Raw genomic sequence first — 24835 nt, forward strand, 5'->3', positions numbered from 1 at the left:
AGGAGGGAGTTCGGGCTCCTCAGATTTTTTTTTCTAGGTAATTTTAGAAACTTCCAGATTGCAATGAATATTTATATTCATAAAAAATTATGAGTGGGGAGGAGAGAGTGAAACTCGTCTTCTTTTGCCAAAGAGCAACACTTGGATTGAGAAACTGAGTTGAAACCGAGTTGAAGTGCAGTGTATCTGGAGGATTTTTTTAAACTTAGGTTTGTTAAGTGTCTGTTCACTTCACTTGCCTTGCGTGCAGTCTCATCGGTTTCAGTCTCTGGTTTCCACAAGTGCATGGTGCTGTATGGTAACAATGAGGTTTTGATTTGTTAATTCATTGGTGTCCTTCAGGGCGGGGGATTAATGTGAGCAAAGTGAGTTCCCTAGAGCACTCAATTTAGGAGGCACTTGCACGAAACTGAGAGTTCATCTTACGGCGAGTCGCTTACCTGGTGTCCGTTAGGCGTTTGTACTAACTCCAAGGCATGACAACACCCAGGGGAGTTCACCTGCGAGAATCACCTGTCCTTCCCTCCCCCTCCGGACACGTAGGAGAACTCGGAAGGCCTCGCTGTCCAGTTACTTTGCTCTGCCGATGAGGCCACTTTCCAGGTTACTGTGTACGTGTCTGGCCCCGGCTTGTGTGCGGAAGACAGCGAGAGCGAATGTGCTCGAGTCAGGCCGGGCGGGTCTATATCCGGGTGGACCGGGTGGGTGGGGCCGTCCCTCCTCCAGGTCCCGAGGTGGGTTGGGGGTGGGGAGTGACGCGCGGAGATTCCCTGACGCCCCTTCGGATCCGAGAGGGGGCGGCAGAAGGAACGCCGGGGCGGCAGGGCGTGGATTTAGGGCGTGCCCACCTTGCCGATCGGCCCCGGGGAGCACCCCGTTTCCGGGCCTCAGCGGCCGCGGAGAGGCAAAGGCAGAGGAGGAAGCCGAGGAGGGCTGGCTGAGCGGGCCGAGAGCTCCGAACTTGCCGGGGAAACTAGTGCGGAGGGAGGGAGGGGCCGGGCCCTGGCCGCGGCGGGAGGAGGGGCGGCCGCAGCTGCATCCAGCCCCGTTGGCTTCCTTCCCAGCTCTCCTTCGCCTCCTCCTCCTCTTCCTCCTGTATGAGTCAGGCATTTCCCGGGGATTTGGAGCAGCCACGCGCGGCCCGGGCGCCCGGAGCTGTAGCAGCAGCGGCAGCCGCCACCGCGGCGGGCACCCGCGTCCCGGGCGCGCAGGGACCATGGAGAGGGCGGCCCAGGGCGCAGACGGCGGCGGGGGCAGCAACAGCAGCAGCCGAAGCAGCAGCCGCGCCACCTCGGCGGGCTCCTCGCCCTCCTGCTCTCTGGCAGGTCGGGGGGTCTCCAGCCGATCGGCGGCGGCCGGGCTGGGCGGCGGGGGCAGCCGCAGCAGCCCGGGCTCAGTGGCCGCTAGCCCGTCCGGGGGAGGCAGCCGCCGGCGGGAGCCGGCGCTCGAGGGCGTGCTCAGCAAATACACCAACCTCCTCCAGGGCTGGCAGAACAGGTAACGCGCCAGCCGCCCGCGCCACCGCCCGCGCCACCGCGCGCCCCTCCCCGCGCTGCTCAGTGTGTGTTTGTGTGCGCGCGCGATGGTGACACCCGCGATCGCGGTGCTGCCTCCGCACCGTGCCCTTTCTGAGTCCCTGCTCCCTTCCAGGTGTGGAGCCCAGGATAGGGTGCGCCAGGGCCCCACCCCGGGACCGCACCGCAGTGGCGGGGAGGGAGGCGAGAGCCCTGGTTTTCTTCTGTGCTGGTACCTGCAGGGTCTGTAGTGACGGGAGGAGCGTGCTGGTCGATTCCCTTGCTCTCCCTGCCAGCAGTTAGTTTCCCGCACCCTTAGGAATGGCTGAGAAAGGCAGGCAGGGAAGGCGTGCTTGGTGCCCGGTTGAAACAGCACGTCTGGTCCCATCACAGCAATCTCCCATAACGTAGTTTTAAACTTTGGTGTTTAAAAACAGCAGTGCCACCAACAGATCTTGCCACTAGTCTTTCTCGGCGTCCTCCGGCGGGCATGTATACCCCTTCCTCAGTGCGTGGCTTCCCACCTCCAATCTCTGCAATGCAAGTTTCTTAAAATAAAGAAAAAGAAAGAAAGGAAAACGAAAACACCCTCTCCCTTTTTCAAAATGGACAGTCTGCTGTTTAAATTATTTCCCCTTTAGATGCCTTTTTAAGTTTCTTGCTCTCCCCTTTGGCCTACTTGTGGACAGATCCATGGAAGGAAGAGGATATCAAGGAAAGGGGCTCCTTGTGCACTTGGGGTGATCTTAGGTGTGTGTACTACTTTGGTGAGGAATAACTTGTAAGGATCAGATATGACACTACACTTTTTTTTTTTTTTTTTTTTTTAAACTTGGTTTCTGAAAAACAGGCTGGAGAAAAACACAAATGCCATGCAGGGGCACTGGAGAGGTTGTTGGTGAGATCCTTTGACCTCCCTTCAATAGACCATGGCTCTTAGTAGATTTGAATCACATCCTGCAAAGTCTTGTTTATCTTTGGTAGGAGGAATAGATTTCTTGGTCATCTCTTCCTGGAAACTGGAAAGATTCAGATGGCTTCCAGTAGAAACAGTAGGCTGTTTTCATGAAATTCAACTTGGAGGAAGAGGACTTTGGATGTATGGAAACTGAGTCGTTTCTCTCTTGATATTCTAGATATAGAAGTTTCAGAGTCACCTGGGTTTCCTTGGAGATGTGTTACTATGTTAGTGGAAATTGCGCTTAACTTTTGAATTTTTTTAATGTCTAAAAATAGCCTCAGTGTCTGCTCTTACCCCTTCCTTTCTCCCTTCAGTTCTTGAAAGCTGAAAAAGAATAGGTAGAGTGTGTAGGATGGGAGAGAGATGAGATGACTAAATCTGCTTTTGGTTCTTGGAAATTGTGTCTTGTTAATGACTCCTCAAGGTACCCTGTCAGCGACAGCATTTTGTTGGTTTGTTAGGTTATCACTTTTAATGCTTTTCCTTCAGGTAGTTTATGAGGTCAACAGAGCTTTTACCCTGGATTACAGTTGTTTTACTTGGTTGAGTAGTGTTTTACCTACAGTGTGCATTAAAGGATTTGTTTTTTTGGAGTGGATTTAAGAGGAATTGGAATAATGATCTTTTGTATAGCTTTCATCTTTTTGGTTCTGGGGATTGCACCCAGAGGCACTTTACCACTGAGCTACACTCCCAGACCTTTTTGTATTTTATTTTGAGACAGAGTCTGAATAAGTTGCTGAGTCTGGCCTCAAATTTGTGATCCTCCTGTCTCCGCTTCCCAAGTAGCTTGGATTACAGGTGTTTACCACCATGCCTCGCACTTTGACCTAGTTTTAAACTCACTGTGGTTTTTAGATTGGAGGTAAGAGAAGAAGAAGCAAAGTAAATAATTGATGATGATGATAACAAACCTACCTTGTAGAAAGCTACCTAGGTAAAATGTGATATTCGTATACTACTGAGCGTGCCTAAGGGAAGTCTCATCTCTATTGACTTTGCGTACTGTGATTTATAGCGGTCTGCCAATGTTTGTTCTTGCTACAGCAGACTCACCCATTTTCCAAGTCTACCATTGACTGCTAAGGCATTGTCTGCCATGGCTAATGTCTCTGTGTCAGGGTCTACACTTCTCATGGTGTGTTCTCTGAACTATGGCTGACGGTCCATTAGTGGTCTGGAGAAGATTTATGAAGACCCAGTGATCACACATTCCTTTCTCAAGGGGAAAAGAGATCTGCATCTGTGAAAAGAAAGAGCAGGATGAAGACTGAAGCCTTGACAATGTATTCATTTGTTCAGTTAGTTTATTTTTTCAGAGGCCATTTTGTTGAGCCTCTACTGTGTGCCAGTTTATGTTTTAGGGCCTGGAGTTACTCCAGAGAACAACACCCGTGGGTGTGTTCTTATGGAGGAAACTTAGACTTGACCAGTAGAGTGAGTCCACCACTCCCCTCATCCAGGGAAATGCCTTGGTGTAAACAGTTGGCCTGATTCATGTCGCCTTTCTTTTTGGACAGCACAGTATCTTCCTCTGGCAGTTCTTTTCAAATTACCTGAAATTTTTTTTTTTGGTGATGGGGATTGAACCGAGGGCTATGCATGCAAGGCAAGCACTCTACCAACTGAGCTGTATCCCCAGCCCGAGCTGCACTTTTTTAAAAATTAAAAAAAAAATTTTTAGTTTAGATGGACACAACACCTTCACTTTATTTATGTTGTGCTCAGGATCGAACCCAGTGCCCCACAAATGCAAGGCAGGTGCTCTACCACTGAGCTACCCCCTCAACCCCTACCTGCAGTTCCTGACGAGCCACCAGCTACAGAATTCTTGGCGAGTCCTCCCAAGCTGTGTGCCATTGCTAATGCTCCTCACCATCTCCCAGGACTTAACATCAGTCACCCACGACATGGTTTTTTTTTCTTCAGTTTTAAAACATGAAAGAAAACACATTTATTATGAAATTACAGCACAAGTCACAGCTTATGGATATTAGCATAAAGAGCCTTCAGCATCTTGATTATTTCAATGCAAAGAAAGTGAATGAATGTAGAACTTATAGCCAGGGGAAAAAGTTAAAACAAAAAGACAAAACCAAACCAAACCAAACAAACAAAAAAATCAGAGTCACGTCAGAATTAACACACCAGTTTTGAAACCACAGGCCAATGGTGTGTCCCAGTCCTTGAATGTCACCTATGAAGTTTTTGCCCTGGTGTCCTCTTTCCTGCCCTTAAGTTGCTGTAAGGCCCACGTCTGAATGTTTATCATGCCTTGGTTTGTTTGGAGCACCCCAGCCCCATCAGCAGGCTCCTAGGAAGGCAGTTAGGGTCAGAACACGAGGTAAACCACACAGAGAATTCATGGGTGAGAAAACCGTGTTCTGGAACACACCCAGGAGAGTATGTCCAGAATGCTGGGCTCATGCTCATTGGCTGAGAGGCATCAGAGCAGGAGGAAAACACGGCTGGAGGATTTTGTCCAACTCACTGTTATACATGTTTAAAGAAAATATTTTAGGTTTGCAGGATGACTTTAAGGAGTAAATGTGTCTATATAAAGGAACAAAAAGCATTTAGGAAGTGGTAAGTAAGTGCTGGGAAAGTTAAAAAAGGGGGTGATGAGGTAAAGGCAGGTATTTGTGGGAATCATTTTAACTGGATCTGGGTCTCCTGCTATTCCCATATTCATGTGGAATGATATATATATATATTTTTTCTTTTCTTTTTTTTTTTGGTACTGGGGATTGAATCCAGGGCTCTTAACACTGAACCACAACCCTTTTTATTTTATTGTATTTTTAAAAATTTTGACACAGGGTCTTGCTAAGTTGCTTGGGCCTTACTAAGTTTTTGAGGCTGGCCTTGAGCTTGCAATCCTTCTGCTTCAGCCTCCTGAGCCATTGGGATTACAGGTGCATGCCACTCTGCCTGGCTTTTGTTGAATGCCATCTTATCACTCATGTTTTGGTTTTCATATGGAGGGAATCAGGGAGAACAGAACTCTAGAACCTGGTATAGCCCAGGCTAGGAATCTCAGTGTTTTGGTTACTCAGAAGAATTTTAGGCAGGAAGGTGACATGGTGATTTGTTCACTCTGGTTGCTGTGATAAGATTTTCAAGGGAATATACAGTGAGGCAGGGAGACTAGTGGTGTAGGCAAGAGATGCTGGGACTTGAGGTTTGGGGGAGGAAGGAGAAATGAAGAGGAAGGATATATTTGAATGGGGAGGATAGAAATTGTCATTGGATTGGATGTGAAGGTTTGGAAAGAGAGGGGTCAAGGATAACCCTTAAATTGCAGGCCCTTGAGACCAGGAGGTTGAGTATCTTTTGCAGAGACAAGGATCACAGGAGAAGAAAGTGTTTTGTGGGTAGGATGAGGGACAGCCCAGAGTTCTCTTTGGACTTTGTGCCTTGGGGTGCCTACACCCAGTGGGAAATTGACTGTATGAACTCTCATTTGCCCTAAGGTTAATTTTAGTCACAAACCAAAATGGAACTACTTTGGGGTTGCTCCTAACATCTGGTGTTTAAGGAAATAATTTCTAATTGGATCTAGACACTGCTATGTAAATATTTGATGATCTTCTCTGCCATTTACTTTTCCTTATTTGGAGAAGAGGACACTGTAAACCTGGAACCAACATCCAGTGTTTTTTTTTTTTTTGGTGGACAGTGGGGATGTAAGAACTCTGTAAAATACTGAAAGGCAAATCTTGACTAGGATAAGGAAGAGGTGTTGGCAAAAGGAAAAATCGTCAGGCCAGGGGACATTTACTGGGGAGTAAGAGTAGTATAGACTTTGGTTTCAAACTCAACATCAGCACTTAGCCAGGTCCTTCATTGCTCTGGCTTCTGCTGTCTCTTCTGTTAAACAGGAAAAAACTGTGTTGCTCTTCTTATTAGCTTGGTTTGAGGAGTAAATGGCTGGTGTATAAGGGACTGAGAATAGTGCCTAGCGAGAAACCAGAAATGGTGGCGATTATTGGATCATCAATTTGTCCTTTCTTAAATGGACCCTTTCTGGTCCATAAAATTCTTTTTTTATTATTTTTATTTTTGAGTGCTGTGGTTGTCCAGGGACCATATTAACATAATTATTTCAGAGTTCTTTGGGGGAGGAAATGATGACTTTGTTTTGAAGGAATCATTTTAAAACTTAGAACCAAATTACAGTTTCCCTTCCCCAGTGTGATATCCCAGTCTCCCTTCTTATGTGACATGTTCCATATTTACTTTGTTTTAAAAAATTTCTTCATTAGATTGTAAACTCCCTGGGACAGGGAATTTTTTCTGTCTTGGTCACTACTCTCTCCCACGGTGAGAATAGGATCTGATTCAGTGTCTTAGTCTGTTTTCTGCTGCTGTAACAAAACACTTGGGGCAAGATCATTTGTAAAGGAAAGAAATTTATTTGGCTCAGAGCTCTGGAAACTGGAAGTTCAAGATCTGGTGGCTGCATTTGATGAGGGTCTCATGCTGAGTCATAACATGGTGGGAAGGGGGAAGGGTAGTCAGGCACCTGCAGAAGAAACAGAATGTGAGGGGGCAGCTGGCTTTATAACAACCTTCTTTCAGGGCAACTGGTTCAATCACAAAAGAGCAAGAACTCACTTCTTCCAGAATTAATCTAGTTCCTGGAGAACAGCATTAGTCTCTTCATGAGAGTGAAGCCCTCAAGCCCCAAACACCTCTTAAAAGTCCCACCATCTCTCAATAATGTTACTCCAAAACATGAATTTTGGAGGGGACAAACTACATCCAAACCATGGTAGTAATATGGACTGAATAGGAGAAGTAATTAAACTAAGGTTTAGTTCTATTTTGGCCAATGCTAGCTACTATTAACATTATTACTTTTATAATGTATAATATGTAATATAATTAATAACATATGAATAATAGTAAAATAACATTATCATTAATATTAATATTGTAATTTTTGGCTTTGTACCTGTTTGTTGGCTTGTCCTGTGTTAATAAGTTTATCATTTTCCTGCTCTCTGACCATCGGCCTTTGTCTTCTGGATCGGAGATTCTGACTTTCCCTGTAACATATCTGTGCTGGCTGAGGGCCCACCACAAACCACCCAGGTGGCTGTTAGTGACCAAATATCCAGGGCTTGCTTTTGACTCACCTCGGCTAACAGTATGCTTTGGAAATACATTTGGGGGCTCCTTGTCCCATTAAAAAAAAAAAAAAAAAAAAGAAAGAAAAGTCATTGGGGAGCAGCTGGGGTGTGGGTATGGCTCAGTGGTAAAGCACTTGCTTAGCATGCAATGCTCAGGGCTCTGCATTTGATCCCCAGTGTGTGTGCACACACACACACCAAAAAAAAAAAAAAAAAAAAAAAAAGAGAGAATATGAAAGTCACTGGGGCATATATTAATTTTTAAAACCAGGCTGAATTAAAATGAGTGTTTTTTGAATATTCCAATATTTTTAGAGGTAATTGGGGATATTAGAGTTGAAGATCAGTGCCCTGGGTTTTACTTTCTTGCCCGTGTGTACTTAGGAAGTATTTGCACATTTGCTGCCTGGACTACCAGGTTGTTCTCAGGCTGTGTACCAAAATCCTTTAGGGACACTGGATTGCTTCATGGACAGTAATAATAAAGGGATGTTGCCTAGGTTACAAAACAGCATATAATAAGATTTATTCACTTATGGTTTAAAATATTTATTGAGCACCTTCTTTGTATTAACTACTCCCTGCAGGATCCATCCTCTCTGACTTTTAAATGTGTAAAAAAAGGTATTAGAGGAAATTTACCCCAAAACAATTACCATGGTTTTGGTGGGATGGTGGGATGGTGAGGTTTTTTTTTTTTTTTTTTTTTTTTTTTTTACTTCTCTTTTTTTCCTCTGGATCAGAGATTTTGCAGTTTGAAAAAGTTATTGAGAAAAAATAAAGCCAGGCTTTTTCACATAGTCTCTGTGTAGCTCTGAGTGATGGGGATAAATTTGAAGTCTAATATACATTTAGAAAAGGACACAAATCACCCATGAACACAGGCCAGAGAATTTTCACAAAGGAGCACACCCAGATCTGGAAAGGGCAGCCAACACCTGCCACTGGTCCTTATGGCCACTTACACGGACCTTCTACCCTGGGTTGGCCTCCCTTTGAATTGTATAGCACACAGAATGTGATCCCTGTGATCATTCATGTCTGGATTCTTTCTCTGAATATGTGTGTGGGACTCATCTGTGTTTCTGTGTATAATGGTGATAGTTGGTCTTTGATGATATGAATATGTAAGTTCTTCTATATGTCATGGATGGATATTTGAGTACTTCCCAGTTTGGGCCCCTTCTGAACAGTGCTGCTGTGAATATTCTCATGCATGTGTTTTGGAGACAAGAAGTGTGCATTTCTGTGGGGGTACACCTGGGAGTGGAAATATTGGCGTCCAGTGTTTCCACTGTGCAACTTAGTAGATACTGCCTGAGACCCTTCCATAAGTGGTTGGGTCTGTAATACTCCCACCAGGGGCTGGGGTTGTGGCTCAGTGGTAGAGCACTTGCCTAGCATGTGTGAAACACTGGGTTTGATTCTCAGCACCACATATAAATAAATAAAGGTCCACTGACAACTAAAAAATATTTTAAAAAAATACTCCCACCAGAAGTGAGAGAGTTCTGGGTGCTCTCCATCCTTATCCACACTTGACAGTCTCTTGTTTTCATCCATTTGATGGGTGAGTGGTGGTATCTCCTTGTGATATAAAACCTGTCTTTTCCTGATGATTGATGATGTTGAGCACCTTCCCATGTGTTTATTGGTCATTTGGACATCACGTCTGGTGAGGTGTTGTTTGAGTCCTTTGCCTGCCCGTCAACTAACTGGCTGCTTTTTTCTTAGTGAATCTTAAGTGTTTTTTTTTAAAATTTATTTGGTGCTAGGGATTGAACCCAGGGATGCCGTACCACTGAGCTACGTCCCCAGTCCTAATTTTTTATTTTGAGATAAGGTCTTGCTAAGTTGCTGAGGATCTCACCAAGGTGCTGAGGCTGGCCTTGAACTTGTGATCCTTCTGCCACAGCCTCCTGTGTTGCTGGGATTACAGGTGTGCACCATCACATCTAGTGTAGTTTAAGCCTTCTTTGTATCTTCTGGTACCTGTCCTTTTGGAGTGTGCACATGTGGGCCTGGGCACCTCAGATACAGAGAAAGTAGGTACTTTCCTCTCTCTGTGGTTTGCCATTTCATCTCTTACTAGTGTGTTCTCCTCCTCTTCCTCCTTCTTTTTTTGGTGGGGTGGGTACTGGGTATCAAACCCAGGGTGCTGTACCATGGAGCTACATTCCTGGTCCTTTAAAAATTTTTTTAATTTTGAGACAGAGTCTTGCTAAGTTGCTGAGGTTGGCCTAGAACTTGCCATCCTCCTATCTCAGCCTCCCTGTCACTGAGATTACAGGCATGCCCCAGCATGCTCAGCTTCTTCCTAGTGTCTTGATAAAGATAAATTCTTAATTTTAATCTAGCCACATTTTCCAGTTTCTTCTTTTTATGATTTGTTCTCCTTGACGCCTGTTTAGGAAATCATTTCCTACTATCCCTGTGAATGAAGATATTTTCTTTGAAGAAAAGTGAACGGGCTTTGTTATTTTGAATATGTATTAGAAGTTTGAGTTGACAGAGGGGGAACATGGACCTTTGGCTGAAACTATAGAGTGTTTAGGACTTCTAATCCCTATCAGTTCTGAATGGCTGCTATAACAAATGATCACAAACTTGGTGGCTTACAGCAACACACATTTATTCTCTCTGTTTTTCAGGCCCAGAGTGTCAGATAGTTTTACTGGGCCACAGTCAAGATGTTGGCAGAACAAAATATTGGCGCTCTTCCTGGAGACTTTAAGGGAAGAGCCCTACCTCTTGCGTTCTCCAGCTGCAGGTGGCTGCCGCCGGTCCTTGGCTTGTAATGGCATCACCCCAGTCTTTGCCTCGGGGCTCCTGTTGTCTTCTTTGGTGTGTGTCAGGCCTCCCTCTGCCTCTCTCTTAGAAGCTCTGGTGATTGCATTTAGGGCCCACCCAGATAATCCAGGATGATCTTTCCATCTCAAGATTGTTAATCACATCTGCCACATGCCAGAGTCCTTGCCATATAAGGCAACGTTTTATAGGGTCCAGGGATTAGGATCTGGGCATCTTGGGGGTGGGGGAATTATTCAGGTTCCCACATGGTCGTAGTTTAAGCTGGTTCTTAAGATCTCTGCCTTCCTTCCCCATCCCCATCCCCGTTTCCCACCCTTCCATGGTTGCCATGGTGACAGGCATCTCTTCCTTGGGAGGGCCCACATAGCTGTCATGACTGTAAGTGGGCTTGCTAAGAAGGGTTGGTGGACTCGTTCATCTCTGTCTACTAGACAGACCCCTTGGGCAAATGCAAGGTATGTAATATCGCCAGTCAGACTGTTTCTAATGCCAGCCAATAAGCCTAATTTTCTTTTAACGGGCAAATCAGTTTCTTTGGGGTTTCTTTAAATACTGTTGAGCAACCACATTTGGAAGTATATGTGGAATAATCAGTGTTTTCCATTTCATCATCAGAATGACTCACTAATTAACCTGACAACTTTCTTTACAGGTAACGATCAACATGAAATAGGAGCTCAGGTCTTCATGTTTGGACAGTGGTTTATGGCAGGTAACCACTGCCCCAAAAGGCACAGGATATTTCTACCTTCCTCCCTCCCTGGAAGTTTCTTTGTGCTTCGTTCCGGCCAGCTTTCTTCGCTCTGCAGTCCCTTTCTGATTTCTGTTTCCCTGAATTGGTTTTGTCTGTTCTTGGATATCATGTAAATGGAACCGCACAGGATATCTGTTTTGGAGTCTGATTTATTCAGCTTGGCATAACCTGGGATTCATCTGTGTTGCTCTGCCCATCGGTAGTTTATAATTTGTTTCTTTTGGTTGTTGGGTGGTAGTACATGCTGTGAATATTCACAATTTGTTTATCCTGTCACCTGTGGGTGGACATTTGGGTTGTTTCCAGTTTTGGGCTATTATAAGTAAAGCTGCTCTCTGTGTGAGGGTCTTAGTGTGGACAATGCTTTTATTTCTCTTGGGTAAATACCTGGGATTGAATTGTGGGGTCATAGGATAGATGCATCCTATGTAGAAAGTGGCCAGCTCTTTTCCAGAACCATCTCCCAGTCCCAGTGGCAGGGTACCAGTGGATGGATTGTGCTCTACTCTGATCCAATTTCATTTGACTCCTGTGGAGCTTTTGGAAAGCTGGGGGCTGCCCGTTCTCAGGCTAGTTGCAATGTTTCTGAGAAGGGTCATGGACAGGCACTCAGGCTGGTGCTGTGCTCCTTCATAGTCCATCTTTGCTCCTTTTTTTGCTAAGTGACCTTGAGCCAGTTATTTAACTTGCTGGGCTTTGGTCTCCTCATCTATAAAAGATACTAACTTTGTAACCTTGTGAGACTCCAACAGGCTCCAGTCCAGGCCTGGTGCTTAGCATGTAGTGGGCTTTATTAGTTAGTTTTTTATTGTGATGACCAAAATACCTGACAAGAACAACTTAGAGGGGTAAGATTTATTCTGGCTCACTGTTTCAGAGGTTTTAGTCCATGGTCAGTGGACTCTATTGCTTTGGGCCTGAGGTGAGGCAGAATAGCATGGTCGAAGGGCACGGTGGAGGGAAGCTTGTCTGCTCATGGCAACTGGAAAGCAGAGAGAGCAAGAGAGAGGAAGGGGTCAGAGAGAAGATAAACCCTTCCAGGGCACACTCCCTCCCAGTGACCTACTTCCGCCAACTAGGCCCCCACCCTCCAGTAATCCATCTAACTCTCAGTGGGTGAATCCACTGATGAGGACAGAGCCCTCAGATCTAGTCACTTCCCAAAGCCTCACTGTTTCAGTCAGGTTTTTTGCTGCTGTGACTAAAAGATCTGACAAGAGCAACCAAAGAGGCGGAACAGTTTATTTGAGGGCTCATGGTATCAGAGGTCTTAGTCTGTAGAAGGCTGGCTCCATTCCTTGGGGTTTGAGGTGAGGCAGGACATCATGGCGGAAGAATGTGGCAAAGGGAGCAGCTCAGTGGTGCTTAGGAAGCAGAGAGAGAGGTCTCCAATTGCCAGATACAAATATAAACCCCAAAGCCGTGTCCCCAATACCCACCTCCTCCAGCCACACCCTACCAGTTCAGTTACCACTCAGTTAACCCCTATCAGGGGATGAATTCACTGATTGGGTTTAGACTTTCACAACCCAGTCATGTCTCCTCTGAACCTTCTTACATTGTCTCACACATGAGCTTTTGGGAGACACCTCATATCCAAACCATAACACCCACCTCTGAACACATGGTACTTTGGGGAATGTTCTAGATCCAAACTATAGCATAGATTCCTGGCAGAAGTTTGTGAACTGAGAGTCTTGTGTTAGACCAATGAGTACATATCTTTGTGGGACTAGGGTATGAGTTGGCAGGTCAGTTTAGACCAGGCCTTAGCAAGTGTAGATGTGTCTTAGCCTTCCTCTCATGTGTAAGGACCCAGGTGACTGAAGTACTTTGGTTTGCACAGTGGAAGGCCGTCTCTGCTGCCTCCCCTGAGGTTGGTTCCTCATAGTCAGCTTGTGGACAGTTGCCTGAGAACTCTGGGAAGAAAGAAGCAATTTGGGCCTTTGTGTCCTGAAAGAAGGTTGAAACGATTGTGCCAGAAATGAAGGAGGCTTTTTGCAGTTCTTCGGGCTCCCACTGATGTGATTTGGGGCTGGGCCAAGTCAGAATTAAAAAGAAAACAGTCCAGAATTTGATTTTTGATAACCCAGACAGGATTGAATATGGTTATAGCCTAGAAAGAAAAGTACTTTATTTATTTCTCTTGCCATGATACCAATAACCTTGATAAAATTAGGAAACCGTTCTACACGACTTTTTGTGGCAGTTCTGTGAAGGTCAGAGAAGGCCTTTGAGCCATGAATAACTTTTTCTTCTTCTGTTGTAGTTTTGAGGGGGACTATTTATGTTTCTGTGTGGTTTGCTCCCTTTCTATGAATATATTGATGGAAACACCAAAAGTTGAAAGGCAACCAGCATCAGTCTTTTGTGACTCTTTTCTGTGATTTTAAGTGTCTGTGAGGCCATCATGTGGACTTTACGAGGCACCCTGGACTCTAAGCATGAGATTATATTCTGGATGTAAGCAGAGTCATTTTATGGTAATTTCCTGGAACTTTCTTGTCTCTTCCATTTTTTTTTTTTCTTTCTTCTTAGAATACAGACATGGTGTTTGGAATTCCAGCTGCCATCTTGAATCTTGAGGTGCCTGGAATGAAGGCCATCAAGACAGAAGAAACTTGGTCTCTGAGAACTTTGTGGAACGGAGCCATTGCAAATCATGCGCCTTCAACTGGAATTTTCCATGGGGGCGTGGGGAATAAACTTCTTTTAGAAGCATCTGTTCACAGATCAGATCTCAATTGATGCAGGTAGAATCTCTGTTTTACAATAAAGAAACAGACCTAGAGTGATATAGAGTGCACAGTTAATAAGTTGTGGAGTCAGGATTTGTCTGACTGTAGTGTTTTTCTTTCCACTACACTGGAAGAACTTGGATACTTACCCCCTCATTTTGTAGATGAGATGACTGAGGGCTTAGCCTCAGGACAGACCAGTATCAGCTCATTCCACGGCAAGATAATCATTATTCTGTTTTCTTCTATCCCTCTGTTTTCCTCTCTCTCTGTTTCTCTCTCCAGCTGGGGCCTTCCAAAAGAAGTAGGTCCTGTGATTTAGTTAGTGACTGTGTAGCCCTCCCATGGGTAGAATCCCTTTCTGTGTGTAGGTGATGGTTGGTGGGTTTTCTCTGGTCTGGGTGTTTAGGACTTTCTCCTTGGACACCCTTAACTGACTCTTACTTCCTCTGGGCAGCTGCTCTGTAACTTCTCTTGCCTGCCTCGGCCTTTTTTGCACCTGGGCTTTTGGGGGCTGGATGAGGGGACTCTTTGGCCCTGTGATGATTTGCAGGCACTGACAGATGAATCTTGATTTTATGCAGAGGCCTCCCAGTTGGTTCAGCGGTGTGGGCTTTGCTGAAATAGGGCTATGTGTTTGTGAATGCACTCTGCTTTTGGGATTCTTGTGAATCTGGGTTCCACCTTATTACTAATACCTTAAAAACGGGCCTCCTGACCCCGCTCTGCTAACTGTGCAGCCCAGGACTTTTCCGTACGCTCATTGCAGCCAATTCACTTAGTGTATTGGTTCCCCAAAAGTTGAACAGGACAAAAACCTAGTTACAGCTGTTGAGAGCCTTGCTAGACATTTATATATAGCGTTTCATATCGATGCCACCCTTTACTTCAGCAAATCACTTTTGTGGTAATTTTTATTAGCTTGGCTAATGTGTGCCTTTCTTTTTATGAGAAGTCTGCAGCTGATACCTTGGCCTAAAGTGCATCGTAACGCTATTATGGTCGCTTAGTTAATTCGGAGTTCCTGTAACTGAAATTGTTCTGTCAAATGTCAGTTTTCACGATTCCTTTGGAGTCAGCCAAAATTCAGAAAATGGTGTTAAAAAGCCAAAACTCCACAATTCTTTCTCATTTGAACTAATAGGATAGGCCATTTTTATGGGTTGGACATAAAGACTATGCTTCAGAAAAATCTTTGTATCAAAGATAGAGGACTCAACTCGTGTCTGTGAAATCAAGTTTAAATCTGGATGCAGTTTTTATTTTTTAAAACAAAGCATCACCTAACTTGGCTGAAACTAAATTGCAGTTATTTGTATCATGGAATTGTCTGAATTTCTGTTTATCTAAAGCCTCGCTTCCTTTTCCTTGCTTGCATTGTAGCATTATTGGTATTTTTAGTGCTTTTTTGGCTTTGTTTATTTCCTTTATTTTTGCTTTGTTTCTTAATTTAAGACTTTAAATTCCTCTGTGTCGCAACTAAGTGTAACTTGTTATCTGAAATTTTCTTTTTCCTATAAATGACATTATTTTGAAGATTGGCAACATGTGTATAAGGTCTGTAGATTAGATAATAGGACAATGTCCATGTTAACTACTTGATTTTAATATTTCTACACTGAACTATTCCGAGGTTTAAAGGTGCCATATGTCTGCAACTTACTCTCAAGTGGTTCCAGGAAAAAGAAACATATAGAGAGAAAATGATAAAGCAAGAGTGGCAAAATGTCATTCGTTTTTTAGTAGTAAAATAGTTCTGTGTATTATCGTCGCTTCTCTGTAAACTTGAATTGTATTAAAAGCTTAACAAAAAAATTCATTTGGCCTATTTAAAAAAAAAAAAAGTTCCGTGGAGTTTGCAGTATATTCCTGCCTGAATGTAGCCTCTCGCTAATGCAATTATCTAATTTGCCTTAACTCTCGTCTTCTAGAGTGGTCACCGAGGCCTTTGTTCTGTAGGCTTCTTCCAGATTGGTTTGGAAGATGCCCAGGTGTAGTAGAAATGATTCTTAGACAATTCCAGACATTAACTACAGTAAAATTGACTGAATCTGTTAGTGCCTACCAGCAATTGTCCATTAAACTAGGTAAAGCCAGCATATTTGCAGCTTATGAAAGGACCATTAAACCCAAGGCTTGGGAGATTTGTGCATTTATCCCTTCCCTGTTCAGTTGTTTTATCTTACATAACCCTCCACTGGGTTTTCATCTGTAAATGGGATGAAGTGGGAAGCAGATTGCTTGTTTTCACCTTGTTCCAACATGGGAAAATCAGAACTCTCCTTTATACTCCATGTTAAACCTATAACTTCATTCTAATACTCTGTTATCAAGAATGGGATGTTGGTTTTAAAACTGCTCGTAAAACGTTTGTTGAGTACACGGGGCCCGTGGAATGTGGCTTGGGAATTTTTGGGTGATGATGGGCCAGTTTCTAAGAGCAGCTCCTATGGACCATGGGTGACCTTGTCCCTGTCGGGCTGCAGGATGAAGACTCTGGGGCTTGAGGCCACTGCCAGTGCTGACCTGCCCATCGCTGGCAGATGTTCCTAGTGAACTGTAGTTCCGTTGCCCCCTGGCGTCCAAGGCTAATGGTGTTGTGTGTGTCTTTGCCATCAGTGATTTCACAGTTTAGGAGGGATCTTGCTCTTTCTTTTCTGTTTTGAGACCAGATATCATTATGTTGCCCAGGCTGGCCTTGAACTCCAGGCCTGAAGCCATCTTTCTGCCTTAGTCCTGAGTAGCTGGGACTACACTCCCATGTGCTCTTTCTTGAGGCTGAGGCAGGAGGATCTTGAGTTCAAAGCCAGCCTCAGCAACTTAGTGAGGACCTAAGTAACTCAGTGGGACCCTGTCTCCAAATAAAATACAAAGAAAGGCTGGGGATGTGGCTCAGTGGTTAAGTGCCCCTGGTTCAATTCCTGGTATCAAAACAAAAACAAAAAACCAAAATAATTAATAGACTGGAGTCTTGCTTGTCTCTTCTTTGCGCTCTGATACCCCATTTGTGTGCTTTTCATGGATCTGGGCATTGTGAGCTTTCGTACTCACTAGGTGGGTAGAGGCTGATGCACAGGGCTTCTTTCCTGTGAGTGGCTGCTCAGAAAGGAATAGATGTTTTTGGGACTTTTTTTGGGGGGGACTGGGGATTGAACCCAGGGGTACCTAACTGCTGAGCAACATCCCCAGCCCTTTTTAAATATTTTATTTAGAGACAGCTTAGGGCCTCGCTAAGTTGTGAACCTGTGATCCTCCTGCCTCAGCCTCTTGGGCTGCTGGGTATGTGACACCATGTCTGTTCAGATGTCCCTTTCTTGTTTTATAACCTGTTATATTTTGGATCTTAAATGTCCCCAAATGCCAAGTAGTAAAGGCTTGCTTGCCAGCCTGTGGTGCTATTGGGACATGGTACAACCTTTAGGAGGTTGTGCCTAGTGCTAGGTGTTTAAATGATGAAAATATTTCTTTTCTAATAAAAATACTTAGTGTTAGGAATATCACTGTAAGTGCTACTTTGGTTGCCTTTACCAATTTGATAGGTTGCATTTTCGTTTTAGTTCAGGTCAAAAATTTTCATATTTCCTTTGAGAATTTCTCTTTGACCCATGAATTATTTAGAAATGTTTTAAGGCCAAGCATCGAAAGATTTTCCTACAATGACCAGAGAATATATTTTGTACCATTTTACTTCCTTTCATTTTGTCGAGGATTATTTTATGACTTTGGCTATGACCTTGGCCAGTGTTCTGGTGGGGAATATCCCACGTGTACTGGGGAAGAATATGCATTTGGTTACCGTCGGGTGAACTGTCCTGTAAATGTCAGTTAGGTCCAATTGGTTGAGGATGTCGTTGGTTCCATATCCTAATTTTTTCAAATTGTATTTTAGAATTTTGGAGCTGGACTCTGGGAAAAAAGTACAACTCCTACTCATAGTAAGCCAGTGGAATTCAGACCTCCCCCTGCCTTATTTTTATTTTTAATTTTCGTGAATATCACTGCAGGTAGTCAGTCGAACGATGGGTCATGGGAACTTGGTTGTGTTCATTTTTCCATCTAATAATTTTTTTTTTATTTTATTTTGTGATGCTGGGGATCGAACCCAGGGCCTTGTGCTTGCAAGGCAAGCACTCTACCGTTGAGCTATCTCCCCAGCTCAGTTGTGTTCATTTTTTTTGGTAAGTGTGTAAATAGTTGAGGACAGGTGCTGTTGATTATTTTTTTAAGGTATTCTACTTCTACCTGGCATCTGCTATTATTTTAGTCAAATATCTGAAAAATCTGCTTCAGACTCACCTGGAATAACTTTGCTGGATACTTTACCAAACTCCAATTATATAAACATGTTGTTTACCTCATCAACTTAAGATTGGTATGAAGAACTATGTCTTGGTTCTAATGAGTGGTGGTTGGTGACCAGAGGGGGATCTGAGACCATTGCTCACTCATTGAAAGTGCGGGGTAGACTGTCATTGGAGAGATCTGCCAGGTACACTGTGGGAACTGTTCACGGCTCACCCACCTCCTTTTGAAGAGGAAGATTTACTTACATCCCCTGAGACTTCCACTCTTGGTGTAGATATGTGAAATCTTCCGTATTTTGAGCATGTTTTTGGAACAGGGTGGAATCTACCCAGGCCATATCTGTGAAAGATGGGTCTAGTAGAGTCTTGGGTTTGAACTGACATACTTCACACCTGACCTGGAGTCAGCTTTCCTTCTCATGCTGGTAACTCCTTGCTCTCCTTCCTTTCCCAACCTAGGTTGGGAATTATTGTAGACTGTCTGTTCTAAATGGCGGCCATAAGAAATTGGTTCCTGGCATGATGGTGGTGGAAATAGTTTACTCTTTGGGTATAAAGTGCAGATATAGGCACAGTACATAGCTGGGTGTACAGCACATTTGTTACTTTAATATTCCATGAATGGATGTTTTGGGGAAAAAAATATGGAAAGGATCAGGCACAGCTGTGCTCATCTGTAATCCCAGCAACTTGGGAGGCTGAGGCAGGAGAATTGTAATTTTGAGGCCAACCTTGACAACTTAGTGAGACCATATCTCAAAATAAATAAAAAAGGAAGGGGCTGGTGATGAAGTTCAGTGGTAGAGGGCCTCACGTTCAATCCCCAGTGTCCCCCTTCCCCCACACTAAGGCCTGGAAAGTCTCCTGAAGGGACAGATAATGGTGAAAACTGAGGATGCTAAGAGGAGGTACTAATCAGAAGGGTTACTGATTGATAACGGCTTCAAATGGGGAGGGTATGGAAGGTGATGCTACTGAATTTTATTACAAGACGTTTTTATCTAAGATCTTCAGTGACTATAGGACAAAAATAAATAGGACCAAAATGAGTCATGAAGTCAGGTTAAATGTGAGGTAGTTATTGGTGTCAGCTTCATCAGGTAACACAGGAAGAAACTTCAAGGTCCTGAGACGCTCCCTCTCCCCGAGAGTCCTACAGGAAAGACCTTGGGGGCGTGTCTCAGCAGGTGGTGCCTCCTCCTGTGGTCTCCAGTTCATTCTGTGGTTGAGGAGTGAGCTTTTGAGTCCTGTGCACCCTGCCTCCCATGGTTCAGACCACTGGCAGCCGTTGAGTGTAGGCCATACATTAATAATACTATCGAATCAATATTAAGCTGCCGGAAATGGATAATGATACTGTCGTTATATAAGAAAATGTACTTGTTCTTGGAAAGTACATAATGAAATATTTAGGGATTAAAGGAGATAACTCCAACTCATTCTTAAATGGCTCAAGACAAAGTTTCTATAAGGAGAAAAGGAATGGGAAGGAGGGGCGGGGGAAGGGGAGGAGTGGATGGAGGAGAGAAGGGGAGACGTGGCCAGAGCACATGATAAAGCAGATGTGCCAGAACATCAATCACGTTTGAGTCTGGGTGAAGGTATATAGAGCTCTTTGTAATATTTTTGCAGTTCTTTGGTAAGTTTGATTCATTTCAAAGAACAGCAACAACAAAGAGCCGGGCACAGGGACATACACGCCTGTAATCCCAGTGACTCAAGAGGCTGAGGCAGAAGGATCACAAGTTCAAGGCCAGCTTCAGCTACTTAGTGAGACCTGTTCTCAAATTAAAAAATAAAAAGGACTGGATGGGGCTCAATCCCCAGTACCCTCCTGCCACACTCACAAAAGAAAACACATAGCTCCTTCAAGAAACAGAAGTCATGCCATGTCTTATAATGTTATTTGAAATTGTGGAAGAAATGAAGTATTTTGATTGAAAGCAAGATCCAGGAGAGCAGGCATTAGACCTCTAAGTCCTGGTCTGGTGCCTGGCACATAGTAGATACTCAGCAAATATTTGTTTAATGAATGAAATCAAAGGGGCAGTGATTTGGAGCTAGTGTTTCCTGTGTGCATGGGCCTTGCACCTAGGAGATGTGGATTTGCTTTCCCAGACCCACCTCTCCATGTCTGTGGACTTCATGAAAAATCACCAAACAGAAAAGTTTTCTTACAGGGGTCTTATGCTACAAGTTAGAGTGATGCAGTGGTTGAAACCTCATTTTAGACTTCTTGCAAGAAGAAGGAACCTTGAAGTTCCTCCCTGTGTTACTGAATGAAACTGGGGCATCAGGCAGAGCACTGAAGACATCTGTCCCGTATGGACGCCTGTTGAAAAGAGGTGGGATCTACACACACACACACACACACACACACACACACACACAATCACTTTGTTGCTGTAAACACTATGTAACATAAATCTTACCATTTTAACCATTTTAAGTGTATAGTTGGGTGTCTATCCTTGTTGTTGGGAGACCATCACCACCATCCATCTCCAGGACTTTTTCATCACCCCAAGCTGAAAGTCTAGATCCACAAAACCATAAGATTATCCTTTCCTTAGCAAACCCTGTATTCAGTAGAAGTACAAACGCCCTTGTTAGTTAAGACTCGGCTACGGGATCCCAGATCTGAAATGGGTGGCACCCAAATGAGAGAATTTACTTGAATTTAATTAATGAAAATTGTTTTGATGGGGGTGGGGGGCACCCTTAGAGACTTTACAGGCACATCTGCTGGTGTGCATATATGATCCTTCCATAGAGAGAACTTTTATATCATGTGCTATTTAAAATTAAATATAAGAGTTCTAAAACTTTTCTTCCAAGTACTTAAAATTAACTTTCTGAAAACATGACAGACCATAGAACCTGTTTTCAGTGTATAGTGTGGTTCAATGACTTTTGGCTTTTTTTTTTTTTTTTTTTTTTTTTTTTTTTTTGGTGATGCTGGGGATTGAACCTAGGGCCTTGCACATGCTAGGCAAGTGCTACACTACTGAGCTACCCCCACTCCCGGAATTTATTTTTAATACAAATATTATTGTCTTCTTTTTAGGGGAATGATGGTTATTCTGTTTTTTAAATTTTGGGGTACTAGGGATTGAACTCAGGGGCACTCGACCACTGAGCCACATCCCCAGCCCTGTTTTGTATTTTATTTAGAGACAGGGTCTCACTGAGTTGCTTAGTGCCTCCATTTTGCTGAGGCTGCCTTTGAACTTGGGATCCTCCTGCCTCAGCCTCCCAAGCTGCTGGGATTATAGGCATGCACCATCGCACCTGGTGATGATTCTGTTTTAATGACTTTTTTTTCTGGTTATGAAAGTATTTTTACATAGTTTTTATGGAAAAATTTGAAAGTTGAGCAAAGATCACAGAAAAAAGAAGACATCGATAATTACCCTGTCTTCCCCTCCAGACATTAGTGTGCACTCTCTCTCTTTCTCATACACTTTACATTTTAGAGCAGTTTTAGGCCCTCAGTAAAGTTGAGCAAAAAGTACAGAGTCTTATGTGTTCCCTGCTCTGACACATACACAACCTCTTTTACTATAAAATTTAAAAATAGTTATCTGCCTGCTAAAATAAAGTTCAGAGGTGCTAGCTTTCCACAGTAGGAGGTTGCTTCCCTCCTAGACCCTTCCCTGGTTCCTGGCCTTGCAGATTCCTCACACTTAGGTGTTCCCTCCTGTTTGGTGGCTTGTGACAGAGTCATGTGACATATGTCATGTGACCAGCCATGGACTGGTGTTTGCTTGTAGGTGCTCAGCGTTTGATTATTGAGCCAGTGAGTGGATTTGCACAGCTTCAGAACTTGGTTTCTTACAGACTGGCTTAGAAATATACTTTATGGTGTGGAAGGATGTTCTGTGTAGAGTTGGTCTGGCAAACAGAATAATAAAGCCATGCTTCTTGATTCAACATTTCAAAGCAAGGGTTCTTAGGACATTTGTGAGCTGCTAGGTGGTTTATACCATTTTTGGGGGCAACTTTGGTGTACAAACGTGTTGTGTTTTTAACCTTTGTAGGTGAGTTTTTTAGACCTTGTATTTATTTTACCTTTCAAGGGAATATTAAGGAGGATTAAGAAGGATGGTTTGGGTGTAAGAAAGAAAGCATGTGTGTGTGTCAGATTTCCATCACTATTACAAAACAACTGAGATAATTAACTTATAAAGAGAAAAGGTTCATTTTGGCTCTGATCATGATCTCTTGGCCCTGTTGCTTTGGGCTTGTGATGAGCAGCATATTGTGGTATGAGCATATGATGAAGCAAAACTGCTTTTTACCACATGTCTGGAAAGCAAAAGAGAGGGGAAGGGGCCTTCTGAGGGCACATCCCCAGTGACCTAAGGACCTCTCACCAGGCCCCATGTCCAAAAGGTTCCACCACCTCCTCATAGCACTACCCTGGGGACCAAGCCTTGGACAGATGGGCCCTTATGGGACATTCCATAGCCATGCTGTGCAGGATAGGGGTCATGCTCTTCCAGGTGGTGAGTGATCCTGGGGTGGGGTGAGGGGACTAGATGGCTCAGGCCCTTGAGGAAGAAATAGTCTGCACAATCTCTGGTGACAGTTTCCAGGGATTTGGGAAGGTTCAGAGGTATTCATTTGGTTTCTTTGCTGATGAAAGAGGAGACGGAGCCTCCCACTGGACATAAGGTGGAGAAGGCCAAGTTATCTCATCCCTCCCGTAACCTTACGGGTGTCCATTCCAGCCTTGCTTTCTCATTTAGGTCAATTGGATCTGCAGAAGGAATTTGGCTTGAAGACAAAAATATTTGAACTGATTCCCCTATTGCCTCTCATTTCCATGTCCGTTTATAATCCTAATTGATGTAAATGCTGTTGTTATCATGAATGTGAGCTAAAGGCAGAGTTCTGGTTTGCTTAATTTTACATGGCATTGTTGAATGTGGTGAGGGTGGCTGGAGATCTGAATGACAAGCCCCCTGTGGCTGGTGCGTGCCTCATTTCAATTGATTTCTCTGGCATCCAGGGTATGTGGCAGTGTTAGCTGGGAAGCTGACTGACGTTCTGGAAGGAATCTCTGAGGGTCCCTGGGTCTTGAGCTGCTTGTTGCTCATGGAAGCTTTTCCATGTGTAATTCCTTAAGCATTCAGCCAAGTGCCAAAAGGGTCCTCCCCGTCTCGGGGAGTTTGGAAAAACACTTTTTTCCAGTGGCCTATGTCAGGCCTCAGGAGGGAGGGTTGTATTTTTCCTGATAGGCAACTTTCATTCTCTGCATTTGAGAGAAGCTGATTTTAAGTAGCAGAGTGACCACATGTCACAACCCAGGAATAATCCTGGCACTTTTCCTATATCCTTTTTCTGGAAGCATTTTCCAAAATAAATCAAATCACTAGTCCAGGGGAGGGGAGGCTAACATTTTCCTTCATAGGGCATTGTGCTGGGCTTGAAGGGTCCCAGATGAACTCGAACAGGCTTTGTTTTATAAGTGAGGCAATGGTCCCAAAGAGATGTCGCTTAGTTCAAAGTTACAGCCAGAGTGTGTGGCTGAGTTAGAACCAGAAATTGAACCTCTGCTTCTCACCTTGGGAAAACTCCAGGAAGGTGATTCTAAAAACGGTCTTCTTACCCTGTGGTTTTGTTAAATAGCAAAGGAGGCTCACATAAACCAGCTGATGCCCTGAGACTCATCTGATGTTCTGGTTTATTTATTAGCTGTTTTGAGTGATGGAGAAAACGTCCAAATGTGCAGAGAGCTTTTCTGGAACCCTGTGTTCCCCGGGTATTAAAAGATCACGTCTGGGATATCTTATCTCTGACTCTGACACTAATTTCCTCAAATATATAGCAAAATGTACTGAGTTTAATAGTAGCTTTCGGTGGGCAGAGTTGCTTTTATTTTATTTCCTAGATGATGAACAAAGAACCAGCCTTTAGGATTGTGTTGGATCTGTTAGTAGATAGTGCATTGTTTATTGTACCACAAAAATAGAAGATGAATTTCTAAATTCAGGAAGGTACCTGGCTGGCTGTGAACTGCATTGAAAATTTGAGCCTTTTCTCCAGGAGCTAATACTTCTTTAGGACAGAGCTTTCAGTAATTGTTTGGGGTGGGTTCTTGCCTGGACTTTGGCTTGTTGGTAAATGTAGCTGCATGATCCTATGGCACACTCTTTCATTTTTGGGGGGGCGGGCACAATGTTTTTTATTAGTCCATTTTAGAGGTACATTTGGTGAGATTTGTTGCTACTTATTTGTACAGGCACACAATATAACAATAAAATTTGGCCAATAGCATTCTCCAGTATTTTCCCTTTTTTCTTCTTCTTCCCCTGGTCCCTTTCCTCTATTCTACTGATCTCCCTTCCATTTTCATGAAATCCACCCCGCCACCCCACACTTTTCTTTTCCTTTTTCTTCTCTAGTTTCCACATATGAGAGAGAACATACAGCCCTTGACCTTCTGAGTTTGGCTTATTTTGCTTCACAAAATGTTCCCAAGTTCCATCCATTTCTCTGCAAAACGCATAATTTTATTTTTCTTTATGGCTGAATAAAAGTCCATTGTGTATATATATCACTTTTTCTTTATTCATTCATCTGTTGACGGATACCTAGGCTGGTCCCATAGTT

At 43.8% G+C, this 24835-nt stretch overlaps 1 protein-coding gene across 2 annotated transcripts in view; it reads left to right on the plus strand.

Annotated features, from left to right (window-relative positions):
- Window positions 1-482: 482 nt before the first annotated feature.
- The window catches only part of OSBPL10 (oxysterol binding protein like 10), a 275775-nt gene continuing 251422 nt past the window's right edge, over window positions 483-24835 (plus strand). The window contains exon 1 of one of the 2 annotated variants that reach the window (XM_079113977.1): window positions 483-1497. In XM_079113977.1, the coding sequence (XP_078970103.1) occupies window positions 587-1497 (911 nt within the window). In that variant the 5' untranslated portion in view covers window positions 483-586. The remainder of the gene's footprint in view (window positions 1498-24835) is intronic. The other variant, XM_079113976.1, reaches the window with a different exon arrangement.

This window comes from Sciurus vulgaris, assembly GCF_902686455.1.
Source record: "Sciurus vulgaris genome assembly, chromosome: 16".
Lineage (NCBI taxonomy): Eukaryota > Metazoa > Chordata > Mammalia > Rodentia > Sciuridae > Sciurus > Sciurus vulgaris.